The 15,714-nt window shown below is 37.0% G+C and overlaps 1 protein-coding gene across 6 annotated transcripts in view; it reads right to left on the minus strand.

The window, feature by feature from the left end:
• Positions 1-353: 353 nt before the first annotated feature.
• Positions 354-15,714, minus strand: part of ARHGAP21 (Rho GTPase activating protein 21) — a 121,227-nt gene continuing 105,866 nt past the window's right edge. For 4 of the 6 annotated variants that reach the window (XM_063452557.1, XM_063452560.1, XM_063452556.1 and 1 more), the window contains 17 exons: positions 14,382-14,540; positions 13,521-13,623; positions 12,841-12,877; positions 12,228-12,353; positions 10,871-11,167; positions 10,471-10,547; positions 10,227-10,375; positions 9,649-9,788; positions 9,419-9,574; positions 9,258-9,336; positions 8,649-8,722; positions 8,200-8,289; positions 7,907-8,032; positions 7,746-7,787; positions 7,080-7,185; positions 4,194-4,225; positions 354-2,840 (listed from right to left, as the gene is read on the minus strand). In XM_063452557.1, the coding sequence (XP_063308627.1) occupies positions 1,176-2,840; positions 4,194-4,225; positions 7,080-7,185; positions 7,746-7,787; positions 7,907-8,032; positions 8,200-8,289; positions 8,649-8,722; positions 9,258-9,336; positions 9,419-9,574; positions 9,649-9,788; positions 10,227-10,375; positions 10,471-10,547; positions 10,871-11,167; positions 12,228-12,353; positions 12,841-12,877; positions 13,521-13,623; positions 14,382-14,540 (3,458 nt within the window). In that variant the 3' untranslated portion in view covers positions 354-1,175. The remainder of the gene's footprint in view (positions 2,841-4,193; positions 4,226-7,079; positions 7,186-7,745; positions 7,788-7,906; positions 8,033-8,199; positions 8,290-8,648; positions 8,723-9,257; positions 9,337-9,418; positions 9,575-9,648; positions 9,789-10,226; positions 10,376-10,470; positions 10,548-10,870; positions 11,168-12,227; positions 12,354-12,840; positions 12,878-13,520; positions 13,624-14,381; positions 14,541-15,714) is intronic. The other 2 variants (XM_063452558.1, XM_063452562.1) reach the window with 1 other exon arrangement.

The raw sequence follows: 15,714 nt of genomic DNA on the forward strand, positions 1-15,714 counted from the left end.
TGCATACAGGAAGCTAAAGTAATGATATAATTGGGAATCGACAACATGTATCTGTGTTATTAAATAAAGTTTATTTAAGAACTAGAAGCGGACAGACTTTACTGAACTGGCCAGCTGTTTTATTACGGGTTTCATTCAGATTCATTATTAAACATTGTTTATGTCTGTTGGGTGGTATAGTCATTTTGTGGTCTTTACAGAATCACCTTATTCGAGTACATTGTACTTTTAATGCAGATTTGGTCATAAAAAAAAACTTTGCATGTAAAGCCACGGTTTGGCGGTGCATAACTATTGCGTAATTTTGTCCACTAGAAATTTTTAAATAAAGTTATATATATAATAAAAAAAAAAAATCACCAAAACAATTTTATTTCCAGTGTTTTAAATGGGTATGCACACAGGCTAGATACACGTTTATATCTTAGGGATCCATGCACAATTATACTCTTTTTTTCCAATAAAAGCAACCAGCTCCATTCAAGACTCACTATCTACATGCCTATCTTACAACATTTATATCAAATCTGGTATCTGAATAAAAGATACACATGTAATATGTACATTTAAGTTACTTACTGTATCTTACAGAAAGATTAAAAATTCAAGTCACATAAAACTCAAAAACTGTATTAAAAGTTTGTATACAAAACTTGGAGATTCGACTGGAATGCGTAACGAATGGAAGCTCTGAATCCACCTGTTTAAAATCTGTAAAATTTAATGAAAACTGGTCACTGATAAAATATGCTACTGATTTGTGCACAGTACATTTCTCTAATTGTATGGAACAATATGGCACCCTAGCAAAAACTCTGGATGAATTCATGACGAGGCACTTTTTCTTAGTGACTGAAATTAAAAAGGGCATCTGTTTATGAAGCAATGTCAGCTAATGACCTGGCTTTTGCCAGTTTACAAAACTATAAGTATGCACAATGTGTAAGCAATTCATTTGTTTAGATTTGTAGTTTTGTTTTTTTGTGTTTCTTTTCAGTACTTCCATCTAAAATGAATTCTGTTCTCTTGGCTGTTGCAAAGCTCTGCAAAAACTTTCCACAGAGCCTATGAGTGAATTCAGCCTATATTTAGGCTGCAAAAAAAAAAAAAAATTAGGCACAGAACAATATACACTGGAAATTAAACTAAAGTATTAAAATGTGTTGATAGTGTTTTTAAAGGTACTGGTAGAATCGAGATCGGACCACTTGAGTACCAGAAAGTTTATGAGGATGAGCATCAACAGCAGGGCTAAAGTTGCTTTTGTTCTTATTTTGGTAGCTTTCACCATTTAATTGATCAGTTGATGAGTTAGACACTAATTGGCATGTTTTTTCTGTGGCTCCACTAGGGCCTGCCAGGTTTGCTTGTGATGAGGATGATGGTGGAATTGAAGAGGCAGACTCCACTATGCTAGTGTTCTCAATAGCCTTTTCTTCAGGCTCTCCCATGTTGAGTTCCGACGTACTAGTGCGTAAACGTTCCCGTGCAAGCCATTCTGAGATGGAGAGATCCTGAGATGGGCACTTTGGCTTCAACCGATCTACGGCTGATAGTTCAGGTTCTTTTGATTTACCTGGTTCGTGGATTTGCCAGGCATTTAAGATGCTTATTTGCGCAAAGTCTCTCTGTCCACCTAGTGTGTGCCTTCGTCTAACATTTTTCTTTTTACGATTTTCAGTATGTGCTTTTTGACTTCCTATTCCAAACATATCATCCGCAGAAGCTTTGAGGCGCAGTTTCAACCTCTCAGTAATCTTCAGTCTCCAGGCAAGTTCCTGTTTTTCAGGTTCAATTTTGCCTTTTAAGTCTATGTTGCCAGAAGGTCTTCCTTTAACGGTCTCATCAACCACAATTGATAATTCCGTTATTTCATTAGTCTTTCCTTCTGCTGAACATTCACTATCTGTCTTTTGTCGCACAGACTTTTTTCTTGATAAAGTGTCACATTCAATAAGTTTATGTGAACTGAACCGCCGACTATCCATTCTTGGAGTCGAACTTCCTTCAGTCCAGCTGGCACTTCCTTCTGAGTTCCTCCGACTGCCCTTTGACACCTCGTCTACTTTAACATGGCATTGCCTGTCAAATGCAGTACTTGAAGCAAAGAGTGGGAAATCGCTTTCACTGTCTGTTTCCACCGGTCGGCCTTCACTGATTAATTCACTTCTTTCATCATCGGCATCATCACCTTTGCTTTCTGCCACAGACTGAACCTCTGGGCTGAGAAGATTTGGGTCCACTCCCGCCATGTACATTGTGGATGACGTTGTAGAGTAATCCGAAGTTATAGAACTCACGTCTGCTGTTAAGAAATCGCTGCCTTTCAGTTCAGGGCTAATTACTACTTTGGGTTTTGACCTGTGCCCAGAAGCTTGAGATGAAGTGCTAAGCATAGTCCCGGAGTCAGACATACTCTCTTCTACATGGAATGTTGGTTGGGAAGGGAACCGTTTGTCATCAGATGGAACAGTCAGTCTATGACCCAAGGATGGGGATTTTGGTAAGTTTATTGAGCAGGGAGTGGGTTCGTCAGACGCTGTACTCTCTTTTCTCAGCTGATCTTCCTTGCTAGAATTTGAGTCCACATCAGTCACTTTCAATGTTAATCCTTTGAGTTTTCTAAGCACAGTGCCATGTTTCTCAATGTCACCATTGTCCGTTTTCGGAAACTCCACAGGAGATTGATCATTTTTGTAAAATACATTATCCAGTTCATCTTCGGAACTGCTGGGATGTGTTTTGCCTTTCTGCTTCTTTCGTTTGCGACTAGCTGCAGCAAAGATGGAGGACACTAACAGCTCCCTGCTATACTGATCTTTTCCAGATCCCCAAGACCCCTGCAGGATTGAAGACAGATACATATTAGCAAGGTCACATTTCAACTGGGGAGCGTAGATACTGAGCGTTACTGACAATAGTAGACTGATCAATTGCAAACAAATACATACATATAAATCATAATTTACTTATTTTACATAAGTCCTTATGATCGTTACCTTTAACATTTTACTACAGAATCCCAAAGACTCAAATAGCCTGCATTTTCCACATGTACTATTTTGCAGATTTGAGGGCAATTTGTGGCTTATTCGCCATTCTCGCCTTGTTGGCTCACCAGACTACTCACTTGCTACCTGGTAAGTATTTCTATAATCTATTTGAGATTTTCAGGCCAAGATCTCCTTCCCTTCGGTACCAGTTTGTATAACTATGTATTATACGGTCTACAATCCCATTATTTGCCAACGTACCCATTGTAAGGCATAAAGATTTTAATCATTCATTCTAATTCTCATTTATACATCGGCATCACTAGAATGGTGGCCAAAATGTCGTATAAAAGAGACATTCTTGGCTGCTCATTTTACATATTCACTTAAAACCACAAAAAAGTAATCTTATTGCAGATACAAGAAAGCACTGAGATATTCAATAAGGAGCTCCACAAAGAAGGAGGCATTGCTGTATCAGTTTATCCACACAAACAAAATCCTGCAAATTAATTGATACGATTTGACCCACCACAAAACCATTTAAGGGGACAAACATTCACCAAACTAACCTTTTGGTACCAATAAGCCTTAAATGGTTAGCCCTTGCAGTGGTTATGATGCCAGTTTGCCTACCTCTTATCTGGGGTAAGACTCCCATGTTGGTGGCTTCACCGAATCCAGCTTCAGAAGAGCTGCAGAAGCTGGATGCCGATCCGGCCGCTTATTCAATGGCTGAGAGAGTCAGCAGAGCCCTCTTAGCCAATGAATGAGTGTCTGCGCAAAGAAAGATCTAGAGAATAGACATTGGCAAGAGGAGAACTCCAGTCCCGGGCTGGCTAATGATGCTACACCTCTAGCAGGTAACCCAAACATCTCCGTATGCACAGAGTTTCACAATCAAACCTTGCACATACAGACTCCGAGCACCATAAGCCCTTCAAAACTCTGAGATGGTCATGTTGCCTTGAGAAACTCTTTAATCAAGAATACAATATGACATTAAAAAACTAAATCAAAAAAGTTTTGTTTAATTTAAAGATTGCAAAGTGGAAATTGGGTCATATTTGCATCTTAAACTACGGACTGGAAAACAAAAACTGATTTTGTATCTGTAAGACTGAAAATGTGAAAGCGGTTTTAGATCCCAAAACAGTATTTATGTATATTACTGGCAAATAATGATCATTTATAACATACCTTAGATTTTGCCGAGTCACTAGTAGCGGAATCTGTAAAAAGTTAAACAGAGGGGGAAAAAAATAGTTTAACATAACGAAAGGGGATATAGACGCGGCAACAAATAATGTTAGGCTTCATGGAAAGGACAAGCACAGAACAAAATGTATCAAAGCAGAAAAGAAAAAGGGATAGTCATAGCTCACAAAGATGCAAGCTGCACCACAGAAAGCCACCGCCATGAAAAGATGCTGTGAATTGTAGGCAGAACCAGCTCAATGAGAGGGATGGCAGGGTACCCTGTTCTTCAAAATAAAATAAAAAACAACAGAAATACTGATGTTTAAAGACGTTTTCACGCGTCCTGATCTGGAAACCATAGGTCATTAAGACTATTTTATGAAATAAAAAAATAAAAACAAACCCAAAACACACAACATTCATGCTAATCTAAAACTACACTCTTAATTTGAATCTTGCATATTAGAATTTTTTTTTTTTTTGTAAATAATTTATATTTTAAAATTACAATTTAAATTTCAGAGCCAGTGTTGACAATTCCCTGCTGACTGCTTAAAAAAGTAGCCGAACTGGTTCTCTCTCAGCAGGAGGTTTCAACATTAAAGATATTTTCACTAATCGTGACATCAATAGAAAAATTAACCTGCGCTAGTGCTCATTTTTATGGAATGAGGAATGAACATCAAAACCTAAAACTACCATAGAAGGGAAAGTGATGCTCGACATGTAAAAAGAGGGGAGAGACTGGGGACAGCTAAGGCTCTGAAAATCATTCTGAGTTGTTTTGGAAGGACTTTGGATTCTCTTGTTGAGCTAAGCCCCATGCCACACCCCCTTAGAGACACATGGCTAATGCTTATGATCACAAAAACTAGAAGACCATACCATGCTATCTCTCCTCAGGGTCTGCATCAGAAATAACAAGAAAATTGTAGAAAGACTTTAAGAAAGTAGCATTGATCTGTTTAAAATACGCTGAACAGAAAATTTACAGTGCAGATATTTTTCTCTTTTGTTTTTCGTTCGATTATTTTTTGTTACATCTTTTGTTTTGTTTTTCTTTAATAAATGTCCATTTACAAAAAACGGGGGTTTCTGCAGACAAGGCAGCTACAATGTGGACAGCAATCCTCCTTCTTCCTACAATTCCAGCTGTCCACCATTGACATCACAGAGTCCACCAGTGACATCACTGTGTGATAGACTCCTCCCACTTCACCTGTTTCAACATCAGTATAAATGTCTTGTTTCAGTGTACACAGCAGCAGTAAATTACGCTTTTATTGCAAAAGAAAGATTATGTGATCAAGGGGTTAGCATCGCGGGAAGTAACATGCTAGGTTAATGCAACAGCAGATATGGGAAATTTGCTAAGATAGCCCGTGATACTAGTACTTAGCCAAGGAAAAGGTGGCAAGTGAAAAAGGAAAAAAAGACGGAAAACAAAACTTTAGTACACAACAAATATGTTCTAGAATAAATAAAAACTGAGTGTGTATCCTAATAAACATAGGCCGACATTTTAACACTGTATTGCAAGTTTTTGTGTTTTTCCCCAGAAAGATACTTGGTAAAAAAATGTTTTTTTAAATTTAAATTAAAAGGCACAAAACTTGAACCTGAAGTTTACTGTAGAGATTGTCATGTCAGAGTTGTATTGTTGGAGAAATTCTTTGCCAATCTGCCCAATGTTCACACATGCAATACAGACTAAAATCAGACATGTTTATGTTATCATACGTTTGTGTCTGGCTGCCAAAGAACCTTAATTTGTAAATCTGTATATTACTTAAATAATGAATAATAAAAAATATTTTAAAAGAAAAGGATACATTGAAAGAGGTTTGTGTTTTCATTTCCTGGGATATAGCGTTATCAATAACTTTATCAGTGGTAATTCCCTAGCAGGAATCGGACAAGGACTACAGTTGGTGTATTAACCCGAGTTATGTGCATGCAAAACGTGTAATGTGAAACGCCAATGCAAATATCTTAAAGGGACACTATAGTCACCTGAACAATTTTAGCTTAATGAAGCAGTTTTGGTGTATAGAACATGCCCCTGCAGCCTCACTGCTCAATCCTCTGCCATTTAGGAGTTAAATCCCTTTGTTTATGAACCCTAGTCACACCTCCCTGCATGTGACTTGCACAGCCTACCATAAACACTTCCTGTAAAGAGAGCCCTATTTAGGCTTTTATTTCAAGTTCTGTTTGATTAAGATTTTCTTATCCTCTGCTATGTTAATAGCTTGCTAGACCCTGCAAGAGCCTCCTGTATGTGATTAAAGTTCAATTTAGAGATTAAGATATTATTATTTAAGGTAAATTATATCTGTTTGAAAGTGAAACTAGTTTTTTTCATGCAGGCTCTGTCAATCATTGCCAGGGGAGGTGTGGCTAGGGCTGCATAAACAGAAACAAAGTGATTTAACTCCTAAATGACAGTGAATTGAGCAGTGAAATTGCAGGGGAATGATCTATACACTAAAACTTCTTTATTTAACTAAAGTAATTTAGGTGACTATAGTGTTCCTTTAACCCAGAGTGTGTTCAAATCTGGTGTTTGTATACATTACAGAATCGGTCTCAAAAACAGGAGATCAATGACCAATAAAAGCTTTGAATGGGGTCTAAAAAAAAAAAAAGCCCATGAAAAAGTATATGGCAGCAATAAGAGAATATATTGCAGATTAGCCGAAACATTTGTACACTCTAGGGTAGACTATAGTAATAAAGAAAGAAAATAAAATGATAAAGACACCTGATTTGTATGATTAGAAAACCAAACCGCCACAATTAGGAAATCTAGGTTTATATAATGAGATCCGCTTGAAGGGTTTGCCTAGCCTGCATGTTTGCGTGGTTCATGCAGGCGAGAGTTACCTGATACGTCTCCGGGGGATACGCCGGTCCTTCCAATGTTGGGGAGTAAATGATCTATGTTTGGCACTGGCTGAGACTCTACTGTGTTTTCCTCCTGTACAGTGGTCTACAGTTAATAAACAAAGATCTCTTCAACATCGTTACACAAATAGGTTTATTTGAATCCTACAAAACAATTTTTTTGGGGGGGGGCCTATATTCAATTTTGTTGTCCAACAACAATCTCCAGGTTATCAAGATACAATTAATAAAAAATAAAATAAATTAAAAAAGTCAGTGATGAAGCGATTATTAAGATAAAAATATGGAATAGTCTGGGGCCAATTACCAGCATAACAAACAATGGACATATATAAAAAGAATGGAACCTTTATTTCCCCAGAGTAAGGCACTGTAAATATATTTTATTACCAATGAGTAAATGATTTAAAGTTTTGTTTTTAAAAATAACAATTCGGTTATGGTCTAATACTGGTGGCGTTACGAGAATTATTTATATCCAATACAAAAAAAGATATATATCCAATTCTTCAACATTATATACAGCCCGACTACTGAAAACAGGTTTTCAAAAGTTGCGTTTTCTGATCTTGAGTTTTATTCATGATCATCTTCTATACCTTAAAGAAAAAAAAAGGGTTTCTCATCTTTGGGAACAATACTTACAATTGGATCATCTTCACCTTCGTCACAGAAAAACCAGTCATACTAAACAAGAAAAAATAAATAAAAAAAATACATGAGTAAACATATAAGTAAATACATGTGAAATAACAAGTATCAATACGTGTAAAATGTTAAATAAAATTTTACACATGTAGACTTACATATTGAATTAGGGTTTCCACTATTTTGTACTGGTCTGGCATGTGTGTGACCATGTGAGTCATGTTGTCTTCAGATGTTCGAACAAGCGTTGGACCAAAAACTATTGCCAAGTTGCGTGGCTCCATCTAAAAACAAATCAAAGTCATACGGTTATAAAGAACCCTCTGCATTTGGAGGCTTGACAGAAGTTAGACAAGAAATTCCATGAGACTACCTGCTTCAATCCCTAAATGCCACAATGTTTTGATTGTTTGCCTCTTATTTGAAAGAACATGTTGGGCACCAAGATTACCTTGTTCTTTTCTGAATTCTCAGCTACGGTCTTCAGATGGGCAGATAAGAATTTTAGCGTTTCATAATGATGATCCGGTAAATCTATGATCTATAAATAAATGTAAATGTATACATTAGATACCGGTACAGTGCATATTGCTTGCGTTCTATTTATTGGTATGTTTCCTGTACACTTAGTTACAAAGAACATGGTTTGTTAAAGGGTCATTTAAAACCTCCAAAAAGTATTTCATAAGGTTGAGTTTCTTTGCTATTGTTGTAATGTAACATTGACAAGCACTTGTAAGAGAAGACACAATACAGCCAATCAGAAAATTTGCAACATAGTTCTGTTTTAACATTTTCCTTATTGTAGAGGGGACTTGACAATTCTGAAAAGTTATGTGTACTGTTTATATACTGGACAAATACGGCATACAGTAAAAAGTTAAAGCGTAATATCTTTACCAATCGTTTGAGAATTTTAAGTCTTTCAGTGGGGTTCTCCGTTCTGTTTGCTTCAATGAAATCATTATATTTATCTGGGGGGAAAACATTAAACTTGTTAAATGATCAAATAATTATTAGGCTGTGCATACACGTTTTCTTTATATAAAGCTGCCTATAAAAAGGCAACGTCACAGAAACTAGATTTCAATCTTTTTAACTTGTCAAAATAAAAGAATCCTAAAACATTTTATGAATGAACCTCAGAACAACAGAGGTTGAGAAGATCCCAATCACAAATTAAATTAGGACTTTGACTGTATACACCTACATAGCATCTCGAAAAACTCTCATGATAACCCTGTTTCATTTCACAGTTTTGGGGTGATTGCAGATGTGCGTGTTACTTTCACCAAATTATTCTGTGCCACACGCAATATACATTTTTTAGCACTGTCCACATTCTGGTTATTGTGATAAAACTCTCCCCCCCCCCCCCCCAAAAAAGCATTCAGCGGAAGTAATTGGTATTACGAGATTTCATTCGAAAGAAAAAATTTGATATCATTAACACAAAAGAATACGCTTTTTATGTTAAAAATAAATAGATAGGAGTTAGAATTGTCTTACCATTTGTAAAAAGAGGTTCTGGGAGTTTCCGGAAGAAGGATTTTAGTAAACTGCTTATTACATTCAAGTCCCGCCATTTCTAGATAATAAACAGAACAGTATTAAAAATGAAACAGATTTAATAAACATTCAAGGCAAATTGGTATATGAATAGAGCTTACGTCATCTTGTACATCAATGTCTGTGAATCCTTTGTTGAGTTCCTCCTGCATGTTAGATATTGCTGCATTGTTTCCGGGAACTCTATATATTCCTGTGTACTCAAGACCTCTTTCTTCAACTAACTTGCAGCATACATCAACTATTAAGGGAACATACTGGAAAGATAATGATAGCGTGTTAGCCTTGACATTGACAATATGATGACATAAACAGAAGAATTAAAAGGTACCTTGTTAGTGTGAGCTGGGGGGCAATCATCAAGCCGTACACCAAATGTCCCACCACTGGTCGGTTTCTTCTCAAAGGTCTTCCTCACAATGCTTATGCCTTTCCTCCATGTGTTTTTGTCTTTGGGTGGGCTGGTATCATCTAGAATTGAATATCAGTTTTAGATTTGGAAAATATGAGAAAGTGTGGTGCAACAACTACATTTTACAAACCAGGTCTACAACCAAGGTTGTATCCAGTAATGATTTGGAACAATGACATCTGAACATTAAATGTGTTTTTTCCAATAGATACTGTACTAGCTGCCGCCCCGATCCCCCCCAAATCCTTCCTAAAGCAGACAGGAATAAGCATTGATGAAATGTCAAAAGGCACAATGTTAGAGCTTCAAATCATAACAAAAAAGACCTTGAAAAAAAAAAAATGAAAGAAGCAGATGGCCCATCAAAATGTAATGCCAACTTGCTTTAGCAAGGGTGTTTGAAAATGTGTCTTTCCAGTACATGAATCACCATGGTTTACATATAAAGTGATTACATATTCCCAAGTGTCCACAAGTTCTGGATCTGAAACACAAACCTTTGTTGAGTAGTTTTCTTTCAGATTCCTGCTTTGGAGAGTGGGGGCTCTGTGTCCTCGATTCAGTTTTTGTTCCCAGGAAGGTCTGTCTGATGCTTAACATAGGGCGTGGAGTCTTGGGTGAAGGCTCGGTTTTGTTGCTAGAAGAGCTGCAACATGAGTTAGGTAGTTCAGGTAAATTATGTTCGGAGAGAGAAAAATAAAAGCCCACCAAAGGTTGCCCACATTTCTGCACAATGCCTACCTCATCATTGTGCTGTGCTCTTGCTGTGCTTTTTTAATTCTCCAGCCAATGAGGTCTCTGCTCGCTTGGCCCGTTTGCTAGAACAGAAGGAAAGAGGGTTTTTGATTTAAATGGTTCCCTTAAAGGGGGCACAGAGATCAGGCTTTCATTAAATTAATAAAATATGACATGGATTCTAAATCTCTTTTAAGGCAATCATGCAAAGCAGTTTGATAAATCTCATCACTTATTTTGCTTATATTGTTCTAGGGCATTCAAACACGTGAAAAGCTCAACATTATAGTATAGAGTGCATGGGTCCCTTTATATGTCCAACCCTTTTCAGCAGCAACCTATTAATGTTTGTTCAGGTGACTGCTTTAGTCACTGGCTGTCTAATGATAATCAGTTCTTGGAGTACCTCATCGTTTAGGTTGCAGTTTTCTTGAATAGCTTTAATCCATGCCAACATGTCATCTCGGTCTTCTGCTTGAAAGAGGTATTCGCAGTCTAAAGTAGTGAGCCGAAATACATTCTTCCTCTTTGTTTCACTGTATGATATATCAATTAGACAGCCATTAATGCTTATCGGCTGCTCTTCTTCAGACTGAGACGAAGAATGCCCGGTTTGGTCTTTTTTATCTTTGTGCAAAAATAGTGATGAACTCCGTAAGATGACATACATCTGTTTCCACGGCCGACTGCTTCCTCCAACCCTCTGAAAAATACAGTTTATTGGATGAATAAATAGCAACAACAAAAAAAGAAAAACAAACCACAAAACATTAGGAAGCTAAAATTGTTATGCACCTAGAAAAGAATAAGTGCAAGATAAGGTCGTTTTATATCCATAAAACAATAGTAATATTTGTCGGCATCTGTGCCAGTCACTTAATACCCCCCTCTAGAACTAAGTGGAATTTTACAGTTAACGTCTCCTAACTGTTAAACTCAAAATGTGCAATCTTACTTCTTAGCCAGGTTAATAGATTGCAGTTTACCGCTTGTGTTCTGGTTTATTTTTTGCAGTTACAGGATCTAGAGCAGCCAATCACCTCCACCAGCTGCAGACAGTGATACTCCGGTCTTCCATAGCTCTATTCTATAGCAATTGATGTATTACAGAACGTCTGTTAACGTCCATTTCCGCTCTCCCACACATGTACTGTAATTGCTCTTTAACATATAACTGCTTTATTCTGTGTTTATTAACTGCTGCAGTGTGCAGGAGTTATGCCAAACTGCAGACTGAGCACCAGACTCTATGCAAGGTCATCTATCATTCTATTTATGTATATGCACTGGTGCAGTCCTCTAAAGTGTATTCACAATTAAAAAGGGAAAAATAGCAAAATTTCAGCACAAATGCCGAACAGCAGCTCCTCTGCTGTTCTTGGATTAAAACCAACAATAAATCTCTGCCAACCATAGTCTGAGAATCATGGTAGTACAGTTCAACATCCGGGTGTTTTGCCGATAACTTATCAAGAACCTGCAAAGTACATGCCACGGCAGAAACAGCAAAGAGTGAAATGTCAATAAGTAAAAAAAACATGAAGCCATAAGTCTTGTACATAATTTTACTTGAGTGGTTTTTTTTTTTAGAATTATCTATTTTAGGGCATGAAGAGTGCACTTGCATAAAATCATTTCATTCAAGGTTATTTTGTAAATTGAAGGAAAAGCAATAAAATCCCCATTAATTAACCCAAATAATATGAACGTGTATGACACTGGGATTGTACTAAAAGTCTGGTTAAGTACAAAGATTTGCATACCTTTCCCTTATCTGTGACCAGTTGCCGAAAATATAAATAGCCTTCCTTGTTGGAATCACTGAAGACATCAGAGGATGAATCTTTTCTAGATACAGAGTCTTCGGATGACTGTACACTTTCAGGAGCCTGGGGGAGGAAATTAATTGAAAAGTGTGTGTATGTAATTTGGGAAAACACCTTCATAGCAGTCTGGGAACAGAGTGACATTTTTGTTAAAGAATTTAAGAACATCTAACAATTGAAAGGGGATCTTGACAAATATATCAACTGAGTGGGTCAACAAAACTAATACATCTGTACAAAATGTAGAAACCCATCAAAAAAGGTAGTTAACCAAGAACACCCGAATAAACAGGATGTACAGGAGAACCATTGACCCCGATATCATCACAACTCAAAGATTTTGACAGAATTGGAACGTAGCTACAGGTTTCTAATCAGATGGTGTGTTTTTAACAAGTGCACTGCTTCCCAAAATGCAGCTTAGAACTTTTACCTTGGAAATATATATTCTATATTGGCGAGGCATTTATGCATGTACTGAAAACAAGTTAATGCAGACTTTACTATGAAATATCACAAGTCACTTCAACGTTAAACATAAAACACTAACCTTGATTCCTTTTAGGTTAGCAACGAGTTTCAGAGCTCTGTCAGAAGAACAGAAACATACGGTAAAGGTTCAGGGGGAAATATAATTTAAATTAATCTTCAATGAAAAATAAAATATTTATATATCAAAAATAAAATGTTACAGTATTTGAATTGTGGGTTACTAAGGTTACCGGTAATTTAAAATGTTTTCATTGCAACAACATATTGCCCGGTTAGATAAAAAAATTTGAAAAAAAAAGTGTGTCTTCTTACCAATAATAATTTACCAGTAGGATGATCAGCCCCCTGTTCCCAGTGGACACCCTGCCCCCTTAACCTTGAACCCAATAACGTGGCAGCCTGAACCAATGGGAGTTAACCGAGTGGGGTGAAATGAGTCACACCATCTGCATATTTCCACTCAAGCAATGATTTATTGGCTGCAAAGGTTGGGGAGAGTGATGTTACCATTTTATATAACTTTCTCTTTTTAAATTAAAGAAAATAATAGGGAAATTAGTTCTGTCAAAGAAGCTTAGAAGGTGCAATTCTGCATATTGCCCACACTTGCTCTTCAGTTAGCGGTCTGAATTTCTACTGGGGGGTTATTTGTTAGCTGTCATTGAGTGACCTACTCAGACACTTCTCCATGCAGAGAACTAATTGTAGAGTGTTTTAGCAAAGAAGAAAGTTACTTACGATTTTGTCTCATCCTTATAGTCATCGAGCCCCTCATCGCAAGACTTGGACCTCTCACTTTTTGAGCTAGAGTGAACCTCCAGAACACTGGGCCTGATTGACTCTGGAATTAAATGTGTTGTAACAGGTTAGAACTAGAGGTCACATTACAGCATTCTGCACACCTAACATGGATGGTAATATGCAAATGTGTCTGCTACAATTTCTCTTTTGGTGTTGCTCTGCTTTCACTCCATACATAATAAAAAATTTAAACAAATAATAGACATCATCCTTATCTTGGTATAGAATAGTGAAGCACATTGCACCCATTAGTTGAGTTACATAATATTTCATGGTGCTTCTAGTTTTGAATGAACTGTGCTTTCTAAAGCGTTCAGTAAACCCCATTTCAATCAAATAATGATTTACATTTAGGGAGGTATCACCTATTTTCCCCATAAACATTGTCATTGCATGTTATCTGGAGCTTATTGTGACAAATGATATTCAAAAGGGAGTCACCAAACATGCACTCATGAAGCTTAGGGTTCGAGTTGTAGGTTTAAGTTGTAAGCCAAATTCTCCCGTTACATTTCAGCAATATTAACCAACAAAGGAACAAAAGGAAGAGACTTAACAAAATGTGTAAAATCAGCCCAGCGTCTAAGAGCTAAAGGCCAGTACAACATTGGGATATTCAGATTAATCCAATACAGCTCTCACTCTTGTAAAATCTTCTCATAGACAAAGATGGACAAGCCACACAGACAAACACTGAAAGGTCAAACTACAGTAAGAAATGGCACATGAGGATTAGTGTCTAGGTTCTGCAACAGGTCACCAAGAGGGATGTAAACATATGTCCACGATGGAACTTACCATGATCGTGGGAGAGATGACGGCGCAATTGTGGGCCCGGGGATGTAGGGCTAGGAGGGACAGTTGTAATGGTGGGCAGAGGCTGCACGGATATAGAAATTACAGCAGAAGCAGGAATGTTCGCAATTTCATGGTCGATACTGGGGCTAGTCTGCTCGTCTGCACAGGAAAAATAAGAAAAAGAGGTCATTTCTTCAAATGCAATATTCTTACACAATAATCTGATTTCCTCATGCTATAAAACAGGAAATTACTTCAACATGCCCTCCAATGACAGCTAATGAAAATGCAGAATAAAACGGAATCCGGCATGCTCATATTCTACATTTTATTATTAGCACGATTTTATAAGACAGAAAAAAACAAAAAAAAAAACAAAACAAGAAAGAGGTTTAATCCTCATATGAAAAGTCTGTCCTATGCTACTAATAAAAATATTTAACTGAAACCATCCAGAAATGCGAGAAGGCATGTAATAATCCATTCATTTAAACAAAATAGTATACATCTGTACAGTTACCAAAGGATGTGACACAAGTATGACAAATATTTTGAAATAAAAAAAAATAAAAAGGATTGAAATTTGTTCTAACTGTTCTAATAAACAAAATAAAGGAGAAGTAAAAATAAAATCCCCTTGTACAGAACTGTGTACATTTAACATAGAAGTGCTTTAAGTAACCAGTTATTTAATTTTAGTGTGGTTAATTGGAGAATATGATGGAAACAAAGGTTAATGTTTTCTCTCCTTCTCTGTAACAGAGTCCAGGGAATCAACGTATTGTTTAAGTCCCCGGCACCAGTAAGATTATGGTTAAGAACAAATAAAAGATGCCAAAATTACCGAGGCTATCTTCAATTAGCAGTTCATAAAAGTTGTGACAGTCTGTACAAGTCCAGCATATACCAGTCTGCACAGCCAGCAATGTCATGATGAATTCTTAATCTCCACTTCAAACCAATAGGTGGGTTCAAGGCATCCGAGGTATTACAAAATACACTTAAAAGAGTTTCTTTAAAATCACTGCATATCCATACTGCCCGAATACACATTACACTTCTACTAATCTGGCAGGGAGAAGTACCACGATCCACCTCCCAGTGGAGGAAACGTCATTTCATCTCGATGTACAAGGCTCCTCGATAGCACATGAATGGGAAACAAGCCAGCCTTGTTCTATGCACAGCCAAAGCCTCATTGTGCCTTTCACACAAATCACAAGTTGCTCTCTGTCTATATGGATGGGATGTACACGGTGTCCAGCTTTGCAGGCTGGTATACAATGTTTTAACATTTTTGGGACGTCAGAAATTTAAATTTAATTTAGACAAT

Source organism: Pelobates fuscus, chromosome 4, assembly GCF_036172605.1.
Source record: "Pelobates fuscus isolate aPelFus1 chromosome 4, aPelFus1.pri, whole genome shotgun sequence".
Lineage (NCBI taxonomy): Eukaryota > Metazoa > Chordata > Amphibia > Anura > Pelobatidae > Pelobates > Pelobates fuscus.